The 20,954-nt window shown below is 38.2% G+C and overlaps 1 protein-coding gene across 2 annotated transcripts in view; it reads right to left on the bottom strand.

The window, feature by feature from the left end:
• The window catches only part of SMAP1 (small ArfGAP 1), a 109,660-nt gene that overhangs the window by 13,391 nt on the left and 75,315 nt on the right, over nucleotides 1–20,954 (bottom strand). For both annotated transcript variants that reach the window (XM_081139460.1, XM_081139461.1), the window contains one exon: nucleotides 12,564–12,654. In XM_081139460.1, coding sequence (XP_080995586.1) covers nucleotides 12,564–12,654 — 91 coding nt within the window. The remainder of the gene's footprint in view (nucleotides 1–12,563; nucleotides 12,655–20,954) is intronic.

Below are 20,954 nucleotides of genomic sequence, written 5' to 3'. Positions count from 1 at the left end.
AAGGACAGTTAAAGACTAGTTATCATTATCATCACTATAAACATCATGTTTCCTGGACGTTTTTACAGAATGTTTACATGTTATCATTTTGTCTCCATGAAATACGGGAAGGGCCTCTCCTTCCATTATCTCCAGTTACAGAAAACAGGACAGACGGATTAAAACACTTGCTCAAGGTCACGTCCCTAGTTCAGTAGCAAAAAACTTGCACTAGAACAATCTTCTGACCTCCAGACTAGTTGAGTGCTCTTTTCCTTAAACCACATTTCATCAAAAATCAGGTACTTACAACTGACCCTAACTTAAAGAAATCCCTTTAAATTATGAAAAAACCAACTTTTAAATAGTTTATAATTATTTGTACTAAGTTAGAGAAGCAGTGACAAAAACAGTTCAAGAAACAGTTCAGAAGCCATTCAGTACCACATTCATAGTTCTTCGGCGTCTCCCCATTCCACTCTCCTCCTGCCAAGCCTAGTATCTTCTCAGTTTAGTGAGGGATGCAGGTGGATATGGTCATCCCTGAGCCAACTGGGCTGAGGGAACCAAGTGTGATATATAATCAATCAGTCAACAGTATTCACAAATCATTGGCAGTTCAATGCATCCTTTGGTCCAGGACCCACTAATTTGCTAACAATGATTAAAAGCTCAGAAGCCACAGAAGCAACAGAATACCAAGATGTTGAAAACAGTTTCTCAGATATGTATAATTTAAAAATTTAGAAAAAATAAAGTTTATTCAAATTAAATGGTTTAAGAAAATATTTAAATCCGCATGGATTACATTTTGTGTGCACAAAATACACACACACACACCCAGACAAATGGAAACCTCCTCCAATGCCTGCTACGAGAGAAGTGGATGTCTGTGCAAACCATCAGAATTCACCAGACATGCACCTCAGAGTGGGTGTTGTGTTCCTGGCTCAGCTAAAGGCTGGTGGCAGGAGCAGCCAGCAGCAGGAGGCAGCAACCCCTTTTAATTAGTATGCAGGAACAGTAGTTGGTGGACAATAAAAATAATGGGAGATCCAGAGTACAAGAAAAGCCTAAGGCAAATGGAAGAAATTTAGCTGGGACAACATCATAAAAAACGATAATGAAGCACAAAAGACCCCTTAAAAAGGGAACGAGCAAACAGAAGAAATTAGGACAATGCAGTAAAATAAAGGAGGAGTGTCGATCTTAAAGGCAAGGCATTGAGCCTACAGTTAGTTGCTGTGGGGAACCATTTCTTTCTATGTTACCTTAAGATTTTGTACTAGTGTGTTATCTGAAAACTGAGTTGATAGCCTGGCTAGGCATGGCTCAGAGGTTGAGCATCAACCTAGGATCCAGGAGATCGGGGTTCAATTCCCGGTCAGGGCACATGCCAGGGTTGCAGGCTCAATCCCCAGTCAGGGGCGTGCAGGAGGCAGCCGATCAATGACTCTCTCATCACTGATGTTTCTCTCTCTCTCTCTCTCTCTGCCCCCCTCTCCCTTAAATCAATAAAGATATATTAATAATAATAATAAAAAAGAAAACTGAGTTGGTAGATGACTTTTAAAGTGCACACATACCAGAAGTTTACAAGAAAAGGTTAAAATGTTTTGAGCTAAAGGAAAAAAGTTGTTAAAGCTGCATCTCACATGAACATCTGGCACTCCCAGTATGCATTTACTGGCCTGTTTCACACTATGACTCAGATGCTTAAAAAGAAGGTAACATTTCAAATATGACAAAGTCATGAAGGCCAGTCTCTACCATCGAGAAATCCTCAATATGGTGAGTGAGACTGTTGGTTCTATGAACTGTGGCTATACCAGAACTCGTCTGACACCAATAATCCAAATGAGTGAAGGTAAACAAAGTATTTACAATGATATTTAGTGGCTGCTTCTTAGCCCATTCCAAGTGCCTTTGAACGATAATTTATAAACTAAAGGGAAATAAAAGAACACTTTGCATTTTAATAACGCACTTTAACACGAATACTTTTATTTTTCTATTGCCAGGTACTCTTATCAGATCTAAAATATCTCAGGTTAATCATTACATCACCTCGAGAGGATTTACACAATAAGCCCAAGCAAAAAACAGGTGCCACTTCCCCACCCAGGGTTAAAACAGGCAGTTGCCCTACCTCCCTATGGAAGGGCCTTGGGAGCAGGGGCTGGCTTTACTACCAACTGCAGGCACAGTAGTTGGCTGAGCTCCCTTCTGAGGCAACAAATGACTCTTGAGCCCACAAGACCTGACACTACTTCCACTGAAGGTCACATCACCCACATCTCGTCAGTCAGGCCTACTGACTAACTCTCCTGAAAGCCCAAGGCTGCATGCAAAGTGGCAGCCTTCCAAAGTGCCTTTATATTTTCATTTTTAGTTTTTAATGGCACTGAATAAATTTAGATCAACAGGCATGCCTCGGTATGCTGCAGGCCTCCATACTCCACGCTGGCATCAATCATGTTTATATCCAGACCCACTGTCCACTCCCTCCTAGCCTCTCACCAGGAAGACACAGTGAAGCTTAATTTAATGTTTGGCACAAAGAAAATGCTAAATAAATGACTGATGAATTGAAATGCTTTCCACACACAGATTATGAGAGGATTCTTTGGTGACAGAAGAGCCGTGGTGGAAACAAGTTGGTGACCCTACTTCTGCTGGGAGAAAAAGTGAAATAAGGACAGTTTTTGAAAAGTACCAGTGATCTGGCTACAAAATCCCTCTTCAGTCCTTGCCCTACTTAACCACCACCTCATTTAGCAGTAGCTGATCTTTCCTCCTTGAAAATCTCCTCCCTTTGAGTCTAGGGCCATATTCTCTTGGAAGAGGCTGTGGCCACTGCTGTTGATATCCTGGCTGCTCTTCCTCCTATGTTTTCACAGCCACAGATTCCACAAGACTGTTCAACTATGGCATTACAACTGCCTCCTTCCTGACTGGAATCCCTACCCCAGGGCTTCCTCTCTCCAGTGTACCAATGACAGTGCGGTGGGAATTCTCTAAATCAGAAGTGTGTCCTCCAGAGTCACTGCCCACAGCTTGGTGCATCACTCTGCCACAGTAGCCCAGGCAACTACCTGGGCATAAATGAGTCAGTCTCAATGACCAGCCGCCTCATGAGCCAGAGCACATCTTACTCTCCTTCCCTACAGATCGGTTCCAAGTGTCCTTTCATCACAGCACTGACCGAACTCCAAAGCTGTCTGCTCAATCAGAGGCAGATGGGTTTTAAGTCACAAGATGCTTTACAAAGGTAAGGCACCAAGAGTTGTGTTTATCTGGGAAGGTGCTTATCTTTTCTGTTATTCACTCTAAAGAGGACCTCCGTGACACATCAGGTTTTACTTGAAATAAGTCTGTGCAGTACCAAAAACCTACATTTGCTCCTTCGATTTAGCAGCAGCAAGAAATCTTTTGAATTGAAGAAAATATAATTTAAATTTGGAGTTTTAGCATTCCAGATTTCAAACTGAATTCTCGTAACCAATTCTCGAAAATATCCCATTTCTTCCCTCAGCAGTAACTTCCCGTCTTCTAGTTCCCAGACTGCAACCTCATCCCCCACTTGCACACAGAGCTGTATTTTCTGGTATTTACTAGAGTTCCATGAACTCTGCTGGGGCTCAATAAATATTAATTGAATTCATCCTTTACTTGAATGTCAGAGGCATTAGCTGGTCATAATCTATTTGCACAAATAAAAAAAATGTCAAAGAGCAACATGAGATTTTATGTATTGCTCATCTGGTTTAAGGCAGATAAGACTATGATAAGTAAATGGATGTTATGTTTTTCATTACTGCTTTTGACTGAGCATGAACATTCAGCTTTGAGTACACCTTGCTACAATGAAAACTGCCAAGTCTAATTCTTCATCGGTAACTACTGAGGCGTCATCCTAAGAATGAATTTAAAGTGGAAACAGCAATGATTAAAGGCTCCTTCCATGAGATGCAGTGATGCTCTCCTTAATGGCAAAACTCCATCTCCTTAAAGCTTTATAAATTTTCATGTTACTCAAAGAACCCTTTTTATTTTCTACTCCTGAAACCATTTAAAGCTTTTTCCTTAATAAAAATATTACTTGGAATTCCTTTATATTAAAACAGAACTTGCTTTATAAATGATATAAGCTTCCACATGTGTTACCTTGTAAATTCAAGTCACAAATGTCCATTTGAAGCATATAAAAATTTTCAAGCTATATACTTTTCAAATGCTTAAAAAATATACAAGTGCCTGAGAGTGAAGTGGAGTTATTTTTAAAAAATATGTTTTTATTGTTTGAGAGAGAGGGAGAAAAACACTGATCAGGCGCCTCCTGTATGCCCCCTACTGGGGACTAAGCCCACAATCAGGGCATGTGCCCTGACCGGGAATCAAACAGGCAACCTCTCCACGCATGGGAATGCTCAACCAAGTGAGAGACGCCAGCCAGGACTGTTTTGATTTTTAATTAATCTTTCTTAATTAAATATAGTTAAATGTCTATATTTAATAGTAATATAGTCTTAGTAATATAGTTAAATGTCTTATGTTTAAGCTACTCTTAGGCAATCAGAAGTAGCCTCATTCACAGGTCATTTTTCACTCCTTTAAGTACCTAAATATTCTCTTTGCTATCCTGTCCATCAGAGGTTCTGAGCTATTTCAGCACTACCAAGAAGTCCTTGCTCCTAAAGTTCAGGATATCATCGAGATCCTGCCCCCTCCCGACCTGTCTCTGGTGCCAGCAAGTATCTGCCTATTACCAGTTCTCTTACAGCAATATACTCACCTATCTGCATTTTCTCTCCTCCACAGGTAATTACTAAAAATAAAAACAATTCCTAAGACCCTCTTTTTTGAAATGGCAGTAATAGTTTATAATAGCTCACTGAACATACTCTTCTGAGCAGAAGCAATCTAAGTTTTTATCAGGTTTTAAACACTATCTGAAAAACATAATAGACTATAAAATTACTTTGGGCACTTGTGCTAGAGTCTTCCTTCTACTTCCCCTTCCCCTGGAGAAGACAGGTATGCACACAGGCCATGAACATCCACCTGGGCTGGTCAATGCACAGTTCAAAAGACTCTGGTGGTTTTCCAGGGCTGCCACTGTTAAGTCTGGTATTCTTTTAGTTAGGTCATTCCCAAACTTGTTTTATTTTACAGCCTATGAACTTTGAGAAACAGAAATTCCCCCATAGGAATTTTCTGCTTTAAGGTCAGTAAAGCATTTTCTACTAGTATTTTCTCCTTTAGTTATTTCTGTCCAGAAAAATATTTTTGAAACAAAACAATTTAGACAAAAAAGGGTAATGGAGTCATCTCTCTCATTATATAAAACTGAAGTATACATGACTAGATAATTAAAGTTGTATACTGATACCTATATTTAATTAGCATTGTCAATCCATGTTAATTTGTCCATTGTGATAAGTTTCATTTCCTGAAAGACAAGCATGAATGAAAAACCTTAAAACTTGCCCCAAACTGTATATTCCTTAAGCTTTTCCATTAAGAAAACACTGAGGGAACCTTTATCTACTCTTTCAGAGGCACACCTTAAAGACATTGCAGGTTCAGTACCAGACCACCATAATAAAGTGAATATGGCAATAAATCGAGTCACACTAATTTTTTGTTTTCCTAGTGCATGTAAAAGTTGTTTATACTATAATCTATTCAGTGTGCAATACCACTGTGCCTAAAAAAACAATGTGCATGCCTTAATTAAAAATACTTAACTGCTAACCACCACCTGAGCCTTCATCAAGTCAATCTTTTTGCAGGTTGAGGGTCTTCCCTCCATGTTGATGGCTACTGACTGATTAGGGCAGTGGTTGCTAAGAGCTGGGGTGGCTGTGGTAATTTCTTAAAATACCACAATGAAGACTACCACATCAATTGACTCTTCCTTTTGAAAATGATTTCTCTGTAGCATGCGATGCTGTTTGATAGTATTTTACACACCGTAGAACTTCTTTCAAAAGTGGAGTCAACCCTCTCAAACCCTGCCACTGCTTTATCAACGAAGTTTGTGTAATATTCTAAGTCCCTTGTTGTCATTTCAACACTCTTCCCAGCAACTTCACCAGGAGCAGATTCCGTCTCAAGAAACCACTTTCAGTGCTCATTCCTAAGAAGCAGCTCCTCATCCACTAAAGTTTTATCATGAGGTTGCAGCAATTCAGTCACTCAGGCTCCTCTTCTAATTCTAGTTCTCTTGCTCTCTTCACCATATCTGCAGTTACTTCCTCTACTTAAGACTTGAACCCCTCAAAAACATCCATGAAGGCTGAAATCACCTTCTTCCAAACTCCTGTTAATGCTGATACTTCACCTTTTCCCATGAATCATGAATATTCTTGATGGCATCTAGAATGGTGAATCCTTTCCAGAAGGTTTTCAATTTACTTTGCCCAGACGTATCAGGGGAATCACTACCTATGATAGCGATAGCCTTATAAAATGTATTTCTTAAATAATAAGATGTGAAAGTGAAAATTACTGCTTGATCCATGGGCTGCAGAATAGATGTTGGTTAGCAAACATGAAAATAACATTAACCTTATTGTACATCTCCATCAGAGCTCTTGGGTGACCAGATGGACTGTCAATAGGCAGTAATATTTTGAAAGGAATCTTTTGTTTATTTCTGAGCAGTAGGTTTCAACAGTGGGCTTAAAATATTCAGCACACCACGTTGTAAACAGATGTGCTGTCATCCATGCTTTGTGTTCCATTCATACAGCACAGGCAGAGGAGAGTTAGCATCATTCTTTTTTTTATCCTCACCCAAGGATATTTTCTTCCATTGATTTTATTTTTTGGGGGGGGCGGGGACATCAATGTGAGAGAGACACATCAATTGGTTGCCTCCCGCTTGCACCCCAACTGCAAGGCTAGGAATTGAACCTGCAACAGAAGTACATGCCCTTGACTGGGAAATGAACCCAGAACCTTTTGCAGGCCAACACTAACCACTGAGCCAAACCAGATAGGGCAGAGATGGCCTTTTCTTAAACCTCATGAATCAACCTCTCCTAGCTTCAAACTTTTCTCTGCAGCTTCCTTACCTCTCTCTGCCTTCACAGAATCAAAGAGAGTTTTAGAGCCTTGCTCTGGATTTGGATTTGGCTTTGGCTTAAGGGGATGTTGTAGCTGGATTGATCTATCCAGACCACTAAAACTTTTTCCAGGTCAGCAATAAGGATGTTTCGCTTTCTTATCATTCATATGTTCCCTGGAGTAGCATCTTAATTTCCTTCAAGAACTTTTCCTTTGCATTCACAACTTGACTAACTGGTGCAAGAGGCCTCCCTTTTGGCCTATCTTGGCTTTTGACACGCCTTCCTCATTAAGCTTAATCATTTCTAGCTTTTGATTTAAAGTGAGACACGTACAACTTTTCCTTTTGCTTGTACACTTAGAGGCCAATGTAGGGTTATTAACTGTCTAATTTAAATATTGTTATGTCTCAGGGAATAGGGAGGCTCAAGGAGAGGGAAAGAGACGGGCGTGGCAGTCAGAACACACATTTATGGATTACATTCGCCATCTTATAGGGGCATGCCTTGTGGAGGCCCAAAACAATTACAACAGTAACATCAAAGATCACTGATGACAGATCACCATAACAAATATAATAATGACAAAATTTGAAATCTTGTCAGAAGTGCCAAAATGTGACAGAGACACAAAGTAGTAAATGTTGTTGGAAAAGTGGTGCGAACAGACTTGCTTGATGCAAGGTTACCACAAACCTTCAATTTGTAAAAATAAAATAAAAAAATGCAGTATCTGCAAAGCACAATAATACAAGGGATGCCTGTATACAGTTCAGTATTTTAAATAATTTTAAATAATACATGAAATGTTCAGGCAGAAACTTCCCTAGATTAAAGTGAGTAAGCATAAGAATAGATCATTTTACTTAAGTAGCGAATACACGCTGAGCCAACTTTTCATTACCAAGATCATACCTGATTCTTTGTGAGACACCCTCTGGAGTGCTGAAAGGATGGGATCCTCTGACACCTTCCGAGGTCTATCCAGTCACACACACGCTCTGTGCCCAACTGAACTGCTGGTCAAGGCCTCCTAACAGAGGCCAGGCTGCTTTGCAGTATGTTTGCAGTGCACAGCTGGCCACAAGACAGAAAACCTACAGGTGGGCTTTCCACTTTTGGTGAAAGGCTGAACTAAAACCTGTAAGGTCACATTTAACACCAGCAATTTAAGATTCTTTTCAAGACTTATGTTTAGAGCATATGCTCATCCTTTTAGATTTTATTCTCAGACGGGATCTTCTACTCCCCCCCCGCAAAAATTCTGCTAAATAAAAGTATTAGTTCTGGGGGGCATAATCCTAACCAATTGCTAAACAGTATGTCAGTTTTTATTATGTAAAAATTAAGTAATAACCAACAAAGAATGAATACTAGCCTAACAGAATAATTCCCAGTCCCAGAATAACTATGCAGATAGGGCACCCCCCCCAAACTCCCTAGGAGCTTTCAATTCTCGTCTAACTTAGGAGGTACATATTCAAGTCAAGATGTGTCTGTCTCTTGAGTCTGATTTGAGTCTAGAGCATTCAGGGATTGTTCAGTTTGGCCCTTAGTCAATCGGGGCCCCAAGATCTTAGGTTATATCCAAGACTAGAGTAGGTAAAAACCAAGTATCTGATCCCACTTCTGGTATCAGAGAGTAAAGCACTGAATAAATAGTATTTCTACAGGCTTCAAACAGGAATTAACACCTAAATATGAAGTAGTTCTTGCAGGTATAATCAGGAACATAAAGCAGAGGTAAGCAAACAACAGCCCACTGCCTATTTTTAACGTTTACTGGAACACAGCCATGCTCATTTGTTTATGTATTTATGTCTACTTGCACACAACAATGGGAGTACTGAATGATTACAACAGAGGCCACATGGCCTGCAAAGCCAACATATTTGGTCCTTCTCAGAAAAAAAAAAAAAAAAAGCTGATCCTTGCTAAAAAGTATATAGAGAACATTTTATGTTTGTCCTTGGGATTGGGAGTAGATCAGGAAAGGTTTAGCTTGAGTCACCAGGCTGAAGAAAAGAGCGTGGGCTCACCAAAGTCTCATTTTAAAGTGAAGATCTAATTATAGTTATATGCCACTTCACAATGGGAAATGTGTTGTTAGGCGATTTTATTGTGCAAACATCAGAGAGTGTATTTATACAAACCTAGATAGTATAGCCAACTACTGTAATTGCATGTGCTATACTTTGATATGACTAGCAATGCAGGTTTGTTTACACCACAAACACATGAGCAATGCACTGTGCTAAGCCGTTACCATGGCTACGAAGTCACTAGGTGATAGGAATTTCTTAGCTCCATTATAATCTTATGGGACCTCTGTTGTACGGTCCATTGTCAACCAAAAATCATTATGTGGCGCATAACTGTATAAAAAATGATTTTAAGTATTACCCTATTATGAGACTATTCAAAATTATTTAACTATGTAGGGGTTTTCTCTGTATTTTCTGAAAATGTTTTAAGTTAATGCCTGTTCTGGTCTCATTCATATGGGAATATGCTGTCATCTTTGCATGAGCATAAATCATACTGCTCCCTACTCCTTACCATGTTCCCATATACAGGGGGAAACCAGAGTCCCATTAGGGGAGAGTGGCATGCTTAAAACAGGAAAAACAGTCTGCTGCCCAAGGTAGATACCAATAATCAATCCTGATTTATAATCAATCCTGATTTATGACCACTATATGTTTTGAGCTGAAAGAGACCTTTGAGTCTCTGTGGTCTCCTAGGCTTTCATGAACTTATCAAATCTCATGTTTAATACTGCTTTAAAAAAAGTCTGAAAATATTTTTTAAAAGAATTTAGGATATTGATAACCAGTATAAGTGAAGAGCTATATGTGCTTCCAGCTTCCTGCTACTGAAGCTCCATCAACAAGCCATCCCTCTTTCTGACCCCATCTTCCATCCCTCCTCCCACCTTTGGAACTCTTCCAGTGTATGATCTAAAACTGTCAGTCAGCAGCAAAATCCTCTATATATCCTTAATCTCTTCTTCAAACATCTCCTTCACCTTCATGCCCTAAGTAAACATAGGTTCTGCCCTAAAGACACTGTTTCCTGAAGTTCTCCTGTTGTCTAAAAGAGAGCTGTCTCAAGAGACACACAGACCGAGTGAGAGAAATAAATGTTGACTGGTGTAAGTTACTGAGACTTTGGAGTTATCTGCTACATAGCATGGGGGGCAATCACCAAACCCTAAAACCTGTGGTACTGACTTTGAGATTAAGAAGGCAAGGAAACACTTATTTCTGTAAGAAAGGTAGAAAATATCACGTAAAGTTCTAGCAGAGATGCCCAAGTTGAATCCCTCGATGCCACTCCCAAGACCTGAGAGTAAGATAAATAAATGTTTATTGATATAAGTTGAACTCTGGGGGTTATTTGCTATGCAACATTATTCCAGAAATAGTTTAATATCTAAGGCCAGTCATTCCATTTGTCTACTAGATCCCATCCCCCTCTTTGCTATTTAAAACATTGCTATAAGTAATTTTTGTTGTCTTGAATCATCAGATTTGCCTGTTCTACAGGTTTATTCCAAAAGCAAAACATCCTATAATTTCAATTGGTCAGCAAATTCTATTGGCGCTATCTTTAAAATATATTCAGAACTTGGTTATTCCTTATACCCCCCAAGGCTACCACCTACTTTAAGTCATCTTCATCTCTCACCTGTACTGCTGTAATAGCTTCCTTACTGGTCTCCCTTATTCCAGCCTTGCCCTGCTACAATCTACTCTTAACACAGTAGCTACAATTCTTTGATCATGTACTTCTCCTTTGCTCAAACCCCTCCAATATATTTCCAGGACACTCTGAGAAAAGTCAAAGTCACAATCTGTCTGCCTCTCTCCTCACCCCTCAGTTCTCTCCATTGTCACTCCCCTCCTGCCGATCATTCCCCTCTAGTCACAGTGTCATGCTTGCTGGTACTTACACACCTCAAAGCTGCTACTGCAGAGCCTTTGCACTTGCTGTTCTCTACTTAGAATGTTCTTGCACTACCACTTCTTCAGGTCTTTGCTCAGTGACCACGCCTACCCCTAACCCTATTTAAAATTACAACCACTCGTTTTTGTTCTTTATAGCACTTACCATATATGACCCATGACATATTTTACTGAACTGTATATTCACTGTCTCCTCAGACAGAATGAAAACTCCAAGAACCCAGGCATTTTTTATCTGTTTTCTTTCATAGCTATCTCCTTAGTTCCTACAATGGTGCCTGGACACATAAAAGACACTTAATGAATATTTGTTGAATCAGTGAATCAGTACGTAGGAAAAGAGGTCTGGTTTGTATCTTACATTTCTATGTTATAAACCAGGCATCTAGACTGGAAGGAAAATGCTGCAATGAGGACAAAGATGAATATAGTTTTAGTAAGATTTTTTTCTTACTTTAGTAGTAAGTCTTTTTTCTTTTCCCTCATTTATAGCAAAGAAAATAAAACACAGAAATTATGAGGACTAGAATTCAACAGAATTATATTTAGAGCCCTGGACTTAATCTCTATTTTCAAAATTACAGTTTTTAAATATTTCTAATATACTACTTATTTTTACCACCATAAGAGATTTTTAACTCCACAGTGTGTATCTGCATGTTGTATCAGCCTCCTAAGAAATGAATAAAACATTCAACTGTAATTCTTCAAACAGAAAACAATATACTCAGTAAAAGATCAATTTTTAGAAAAGCAGTGTATGAAGTTCAACTCTACCCTTCAACTATCTTTCACCCTTTTAATTGTTACTCTTTCTCCAAACTAAAAAAAAAATGTTTAAAAATTAATTATTGCTTTAAGGCTCAGATATTACTAAAAATAACCATTTATCAAGCTACTTTAAAAGAGAAGAAAAATGTAAAAAGAGCTGACAATATTGGCAGATAAGCACAGTACAAGCAATCCTTGAATGAAAGCCTATTTACTTACCAGGCAGACAATATATATCTATCAGCCATGAGAATAAATACGACATTAAATTAAAATGGGCCTTATTGTGACCAGGTATATAAATGAATCTAGCTAATCGATACAGGTATAAAGGGTGTTGCTTCAGCTAGCCAAAATTTTCTTTAAACCAACACATTTTATAATAAGATTACCCAGAATTATTTTGCCAAGGGACCCCCACCACACACACAGACTTAATGAGAGGGAAAGAGTGAGAAAATGAATCTACTCTTTATTTTAAATGTTGAAATGTCACAGTCTGCCAAGCCTTTGAAGATGACTTTGATATCTTTTCTTTCCCCAAGGAACTCATTACTTGGATTTCTGTGAAGACAGTGCTGACAGAGACTAACTAGCTCCCTTATTAAAGGGTTCCTTTTTTGTGGGAACTCAGCAAAGTAATCACACCATTTTCAAATTCAGTTAACAGGTATCTTTTAGCACACTGACAATAAAGCCATTATGTTCATTTGAAGTAAAGGTTTCAATTGTTTTGTAACTCTAATGGTGACTTGGGCTTTTCATTACTTACCGAGTCCTAAAAGATCAACAGTAGGCTCTGCAGCTTTTTTAGGGCTGGTGCTTTTCTTAGGCTCTAATTGCTGATCTTCTTTCTTCTGTAGCTTTAAAGGCAAACAATCAGATTTATAAATTTTTCTTAAATAAACCAATCAAGCCTTTCAAACCTCAATTATACAGATTTTTTTTATAAAGTCAGTGCAATGAAGCATATAAAGCACAGTTCAATGAAGCCTACAACATTATTATATAAAAAACAAGTATACACGATTATTGAGCTCACAGTGACAAACCTTACATATTAGGACCTCAAAATAGTGACTATAAATTTAATATCAATGTAATTATTCTTAACCATTTAATCCCTTAATATGAAATTATGCTTTTTTAAATAACTGCACTTGATATTATTTGCTAGCTACTGTTAATGTGCACCTGTTAGCAGAGGTGGGGCAGGCCTTGAAGTCTCTATGAGCAGTTTACTCCCCTTACCCACAATGCTGACGCATAAGACACCACTGCACCAAGAAAAGCCTAATGAAATGTTATTTGATAATGTTTCCCCCCTGAGTCTACACTATCAGTCACATTTTAAGTACAATATTCTTCTAGGTGTCAGGAGCCCAAGTCACACACATTCCAAACCATCTTTCTCTTTCATACAAAAAATGCTGTATAGAACAGGATTAAAAAAAAACCCCTGTATCTACTGAATTCTCAACTCAAAAGCCTACCTCTCTATAACAAAGAAAATAAAACATTCATTTACTCGCTCCTTTCGCAAGCCATTCCTACAAGATCATTTCTTCTATAACTACCTAAAGAATTCATGTTAGTTGAGTTCATTTTTTGTTAGCTATACAGATATATAATTTTTAAAAACATATATCTACCCTTACTTGTTTTTATTCACTACTGTCGCCTTCAGAATTATTTTTTAACCAATTAGTCTACTATCACAGATATCAATTCTTTAATAACCTTCTGAAATACAAAATTATCAGCCTGTTAATATATATAATTTTCATAAGTTTAACACAATCCATTTCACACTCTTACTTTTCAATCTCCAGTACAGGTAAGATTTACTTTGCTTAGCTAAGTAATTTTAAAGAAAGCATAGTTTATAGTAACAAAGTAATCTTTTTTTAATATGTCTTTATTGATTTCAGAGAGAGGAAGGGAGAGGGAAAGAGAGATAGAAACATCAATGATGAGAGAAAGTCATTGATTGGCTGCCTCCTGCAAGCCCCCGACTGGGGATTGAGCCCGCAACCTGGGTATGTGCCCTGAACAGAAACCAATGACGATCTCCTGGATCACTGGTCGATGCTCAACCTCTGAGCCACGCCAGCCAGGCCAAAGTAATTCTTTTTAACTGAATCCTTAAGTTGCTAGAACTTTCTCTTCAGGCAATTTGTAACATCCACCCACTTATCTCTATTCTCCATGACACAGCCATGCATAAAACAAATGAAGGAATAAGTAGATCACTGACTCTCTCAGCAGTCACAGCAGACCACTAATTCATTCCCAGCCTTCAGTCATTTTCTTTTGTGCTATTATATTCATGACAGGTGAGGTTTGGGTGCACTTCTTTAAGAATTTTGCTTTTATCCAATTTGTTGGTATTTTGTGTATAACGTTTTCTGAGGAACTGATTCTGTCACGCAATGTCTTAACTAATCTTGTTAAGCAACTAATGTTGCTTGGTAATTTGAAAATTTGAACAATATGACACTGATGTAACCAGTTAATAAAAATGCTGAAAAGAACAAAGTCCAGGATTGAGCACTGAAGAACGCAGCAAACTCCCCTGACATTGATATCAATCCTCCTAACTGAACTTCTCTGGGTAAAGCTGTCCGTCCAACTCACATTCCACCTACAATCTGATCATCAGGCCCACCTGTCTATATCTTAAACAGAAGGATATCTAAGAACCTTGATCATTAAGCTTAGTCTGACAGGAGCTGGTCTTTGGGAACTCATGTAGGCAACTAGTAAGTGCTGTTAGAAGTCATTAAAAAAAAATCTCATTTGAATTTTGCATAGAATTCATGTCAAGCTCAATGATACAGCATTCAAAACCCACTTAATTGTCCTTCTAAAAATTTGGACATTTGCATTTCACTAAACTTTTGGTTCTCATTTCAGTTTTTTTTTACAGTTTCTCAAAGAATGTTGGACAACAAATCACAGATCCAGGAATCTCAGAAAATACCAAGCAGGATAAATGCTAAAAACAAAACAGAAACAACACCTTAGTCATATCATTTTGAAACTACAGAAAACAAAAAATCCTGAAAGAAGCAAAAGGGGAAGAAAACTTACCTACAGAAGAACAAATACTATAAGAATTACATTTAACTTCTTAGAAGCCATGCAAGCAAGAAACCACACAAGCCCTTCAAATATTTAAAGTGTAGAAAGAAAAAACCTCACAAACCTAGAATTCCAAAACCTGAAAAATTATCTTTCAAAAGTGAAAGAGAAATAAAGACTTAACTAAGTGAATCTGTTGCCAGCAGACTTGGCTTGCAAGAAATGTTCAGTTTTTCAGAGTGAAGAAAAATGATATGGGTCAGAAACTTAGAACTACATAAAAAAGGAAGACCATTAGAGAAAGAATAAGTGAAAGTAAAATGAAATATACATTACAACAGTGCTTTGCAAACTTTAAAAATAAAAAACACTATCAGCATTTGAGATTTTAATATTACTATTATAATTTAACTCTTTCTTCCCTCTTTACTATCCTCAGAAGCTGATGGTTTTATGTGTCATCATATCATTAGGTACTATGACCAAAACACAGCATTACCAAACACATTTGAGTAATGTCAGCCTGTTTTATCAGACACCTTACATTATTTCAAGATTTCCCTTATAGCCAGGTTAGGAACTCTCTAGAAATCATTAGCAACTTATTACTAGATCACAAGAAACATAGTAAATAATTTCATCCTTTCAATGTTTGCTTTAAGATGATGCATTAAGTCTATAGTGAAAGTAAGCTCACAGTGTCAGAAGCAACTCAATTCTCAAACACAGAGGATGTTTTCTCTAAAGTTCTTGGTTTTAATAAAGTAAAACATCTAATGAAATAACATCACTGTTAGTAAAGAACAGAAGTAATACTTTATAGCTACTTTATTTCAGATGTCATTTTATATAGTTATTAGTGAGATAACATTATTTGAAACTTAGTATGTCTAAATTCATAAGTATTCTATTAATGTGGTAATAAATCCATCCAAAGATATAATTTAATGTCGCCATATCAACACAACCACAATCAATAACAACTTCTATTTATGGAGTTCACATGTACTAAGCCTATTTTTTAATTTTTTACTTTTATTAGTTAATAATAATCTAGGAGTCACACTGGTATACAAAGATTTGGAGACTATGCTCTTTGAGTTAAATTGCTGCACTGTTACTACAGTTACTAACTACTACCACTACTGCCTCTACTATAAACATTACTACTATTAACCTCCCCACCCTTGGCCATTAGCTTCCAACCCAACATGGTCTCCTTTTCTCCTGAAGAATGGAAATTCTCTCTCTTTGGCACTTAGTTGTAGCTACTTCAGAATAATACCATGCTATTTTTCAACACTTTACTTCCAGCTTTCTATCTTCTTTTTAAACTAGAGAAAAATAGGTAACTTCAAGCTTATATATCCTGGTTCTGCCAGAGGAATATGGGGCGCTCAGCTTAGGGAGGAGTGTGAGGAAAACCTATGAGGACAATTGAACATATTATATAAGTTATTAGATATTTTACCAACAACAAATAAACAGATCACTGTGTATGAAAAATTACTGTTCAAGTTCCAAAGTCAGAGACAAAAAATAAAAGCTGCAAAGTATTTCCTGCAGGGTTTGGGTAAGAACAAAAAGTCAACTGATAAAGAAGGCTGCATCTATCACTGGATATGCACATTCAACTGCTTGTTCCGGGTGCACTGTTACCAATTGCAGACAACTATTAAAAACAAGTTATCACTGGAAGAGATTCAGGTCAGGAGCTGTGGGGATTTGAGTCCTGACATCATTTACAGGCTGTGTAATCACACTCAGCTCCCATTTCTTCCTCTGAATAATAAGGAGGTTGGACTAGATTGCTTACATCCCTACCACCTCTAAAACATTAACAGAATGAAAATCAAGTGTTGATATGGGCCCTAAACATCTCCCCTCTACAGAAATGCCTATGTGGGTATGGGTACTGTTGGGCCCCATCTAAGACTAGTGTATACATTTCCATACAGTCTACCAGTTACTGCACCGGAATCTTTAGTGCAAGAAAATACCTTTCTAAGTAGCAAAGTCCATAAACATTCAAAGATATATCATTAAAAGACATAAATTAGCTTCACCCATTCTAAACCTTCTAAGGATTATTCAACACCTCTGGCCTCTGTTCATACAAGACCCATTCTATAAAGTGACTTGATAGTGAGCTGTTTGCATTAGAGGCAAAGTAAACAGCCAATAACTGAACTTTTCTCTTGGCCTTAAGTAGCAAATAGCCTTCAGGTTCCCTTCACTCCCCTAAATTGTGTCAGTCTTCATGTTCAACTTTCCCAACAGCACAATCTTAAAGAGGATCATTTTTGCTAGTCATCATTTTGCACTAGGACTGCTTACTCCACTGACAGTCTTTTATTCAATAATTAATCCTCTACATGCTCAGCACTATTCTAGGCACTGATATTCTACCATTGGCATTTGGAGGAAGTGGGGAGGAGGTGGAAAGAGGAGAAACAGACAGTAAAACAACTGATCACAAATAAACCAGTAGTGTTAAGTACCACAGGGTACATTAGAATAGGATGCTGTAATCAAGAATGACTGGGACTCACTACTTTGTATTCAGTATTCAGGATAGGACTCCCTCTAACATGCTATTTAAATTAAAATCTGAGTAACAAGAACAAGGCACCCATGGGATGATGGGGAAAAGCATCACAAAAAAGGGAAAATAGTGCAAAGGTCTTGAGGTCATGAGTCTGATTTATTCTGGGAAAACAAAAAGGGATGGCTGAGGCACAATAAATAAGGGAAAGAGTGGAAAGTGGTAAAGTCGGAGACATAGACAAGGGCAAAAGACTTCAATGTATGAGGCTATCTATATAAGACAAGGTCTAAGGATGTCATTCTAAGTGCAATGGGAAGTCACTGGAAGGTGTCAAGCAAGCAACATAATCTGATATATATATTTTTTATTATTAATACAGTATTTATTTGTCTTCCATCTATCAAACTCTGAGCCAACCACTTTCCCCAGGCTGCCTTGGAAGGCATAGGAAAAGGAACAGACCGGGCAGACAAGACAGGGGAGAAAGAACTATGGGAGGTGGAGACAGCTCCTTCACGTAGTAAAGAAGACGAGAAAGGCCACCATCAGGCAAAAGAGCCCCATTTACTTTCAGAAAGACAAATTAGAGAAACAGGGAAAACATTTAGGAGGCTATCACAGAAGTCCAGGAAAGAGACAATGGTGACTTGATCCAGGATGGTAACAGTCAAGACAATGAAAGGTATAGTTACTAGGGTATTTACTGCTGGAAGTGTTGCGTCAGACTAAGTCAACTCAGATTTTGCCTTAAGCAACTCAGTGAGCTGACTAGTGATGTGGTTTCTTGAGATGGGGGAAGCAGCAGATAGAGAAAGAGCAAGAATTCTGGTTTGGCCATGTTCAGTTTAAGACATCTGTTACATGGAGATGACAGGAAACTGCTGAATACACAAGTCTAGAATTCTGAGGCCGGGTCAAGCTTAGAAATATAGGTTTGGCAACCATCAGCATGCCCTTGATAAAGCAAGCTTTGGAACTAGTTGAGGGCATTTACGCAGAGAGAGTACAAAAGAAGGCAGCCCAGAACTGAACTGAGGACATATATTTTGTGACATCTCCTGTGACATATCCTGTGTCATCTCCTGTGACACAGGAGATGAAGCCAACAAAGGACACTTAGGAGTAGGCAATGAAGTGAGGATAAAACCAAGAGAATGGGGTGCATGGAAACCAAGACAAGAAAGAGCTTTAAGAAAAAGAGGGAATTACCATCTATATGAAAAACTGAAAAGAAAGATAAGAACAAAAAAATCGACTGGATTTGGAAACACAAAGATAACTTGTGGCCTCGATTTAAGGAGTGTTAGGAGAAAGATTCAAACAGAAACTGGAATAAAATGCAATGAGGAGAAAACCTTGACTAAGACAATGTACACAACGACCAAAGATTACCCTTTAAATAAGGGTGATTGCTAGAAGTGAAAATAATTGGTGGTAATAAGATACAGTAGGGAGGAAAAAAATTAGGAAGCAGGGAAGGGGATAAAGAGTGAAGCTGTGAAGGTGAAACATCCAGAGCCCAGTTGGAGCAGCTGGTAGAGGACCTGTCCACTTTGTCAAGAGGAACAGTAAGGCACAGAGGCAGGCTGTTTTGGTGGTGGAAAAATAAGGAAGTTCCTGTATGACTGCTATTTTCTCAATCAAATATGAAGCAAACACACTTTTGAAATGGGGTGTGTAACATGTTTATAGAAAGAAGAGAAAGCATGCAATAACTCTTTGGAAAACTAGAAAGCAAACATACCAAGAAAGAGAAAAGTGTAATCAGACTGCAAGTCAACATCCAATGCACATTTGAGATCTGCAGCCATGAACTGGAAGTGAGACCAGTTAGCAGAGTTTCTGCTTAAATGAGGGCATGGAACAGGACAATAATTGGGTTGAATCAGTACCTGCCAGATAGGAGTACTACTGAGGGAGACCAAGGTTGTCACAAAGAAGTGAGCAGAATGAGACTGTGGATTTTAAGTCAGGAGGACTATTTAGATCATTCTATTTTGAGGTACATATGTCACATCTTCAGCAATCTTTTTCTTCTTTTGACTGCTAACTGCTTAGCGCTATCAAATCCTCATTTGACAGTAAGTAGCACTGTATGTAATTAAAGCAGTTTTCCAACATCTATTTAAATTTTTTTCATATCATGATAACTCAACTGCAGTGACTGGATAGATTTTTTCAATAAGGTCTTCCTACATACAATGGCTAGTTATGCATATTAAAACATCAGAAAAGAGGGATATATGAAAATGTCATTGAAGGATCAACTGAAATTAAACCAGATGAACCAGATAACAAAATATACATATATCTGGAAATATACCTTTCTCCTGTCCTCTCTTGACAGAATACTTGAGGGATAACCATGCGCCAGTAACAGTGAATGACTAAAGTTAAGGGACTTACACAATGAAGCCTTACACCCCTACTTGTAGGTGCTAACTAGTTTTTATGGAATAAAGGGTGGAGGGAGGGCTATGGAGAGATCATAGGTAGGAGACAAAAGGTTTCCTCCTTTCTTCTCCCTCTACTCTTCATCTTTTTCCCAGATTATAAGCTCCTGGAGCAAACACTTTTTTCTTTTAATCCTTACTTGGTATTTTTTCCATTGCTTTTCAGAGAGAGCAGAAAGGGAGGGGGGGCATCAATGTGAGAGAGACACATTGATTGGCTGCCTCCTGCACATGCCCCGACCAGGGCCGTGATCAAGCCTGCAACCAAGCTGCGTGCCCTTGGCTCTAACCACTGACCCAAACCAGCTAGGGAGGAAACACTTTTTTCTAATGTCATCTTTAAACCCTCAATGTTAGAATAGGACTCATCACATAAAAGATGCTCAATAAATGTCCACTGAAATTACATCTGGGGGCAAAGATATAGAAAATTGATGGTCCTAAAGAAAGCTAGTGTAGATGGGACCAAAACACCTTTGTTCCTGGAGGCTCTTGGAAATGAACTATATCAGGCAGGCCAGCTCCTAACCTGTCAGGTTGTGAGAAGGAGAGCAAAGAGACAGCATCAAGATCAGTATCTCAAAAGCAAATCACAACTGAATCCACTGAATTACACTGTAAACTCTAAAGGTTAGGGGTTTCTGTGAGACTTGTTTACTGCTGAATCCCAAGAGCCTAGTAGAGTGTCTGTCACATATCAGGCACACATTTGTTGAATAATTTGGCAGTATCTTCAGGATTAGGCAGATGAAGTGACCCACCCAAATATTCAAATAAACTATGACTTTAAAATTAAACTTTGATCATAAACACTGAGTTCTTTCTGGCCCCAGAGTCCATATTCTTTTTAGTACACCATGTTGCCATCATTTAGCATAGATGGTATGTTGAATCACTCCTTGAACACTTATATTAGAAAACTTGTCCCAAAGACATAAACAGCTTGCTACTTCCCAATGGGTGTTATTTCAATTAATCCATAGCAGACAGTCACAAAAAATAATGAACTCCCCATTAGTGGCCTCCTTTTTAGAAAGATTTGCTCTGGCAATTATGAGATGTGTTTTACCCTGGGTAA

This window comes from Miniopterus schreibersii (genome assembly GCF_964146895.1).
Source record: "Miniopterus schreibersii genome assembly, chromosome: 6".
In the NCBI taxonomy this organism is placed as follows: domain Eukaryota; kingdom Metazoa; phylum Chordata; class Mammalia; order Chiroptera; family Miniopteridae; genus Miniopterus; species Miniopterus schreibersii.
The sequence above is the reverse complement of the archived record's forward strand: the minus strand, read 5'-3'. Positions and strand labels throughout refer to the sequence as shown.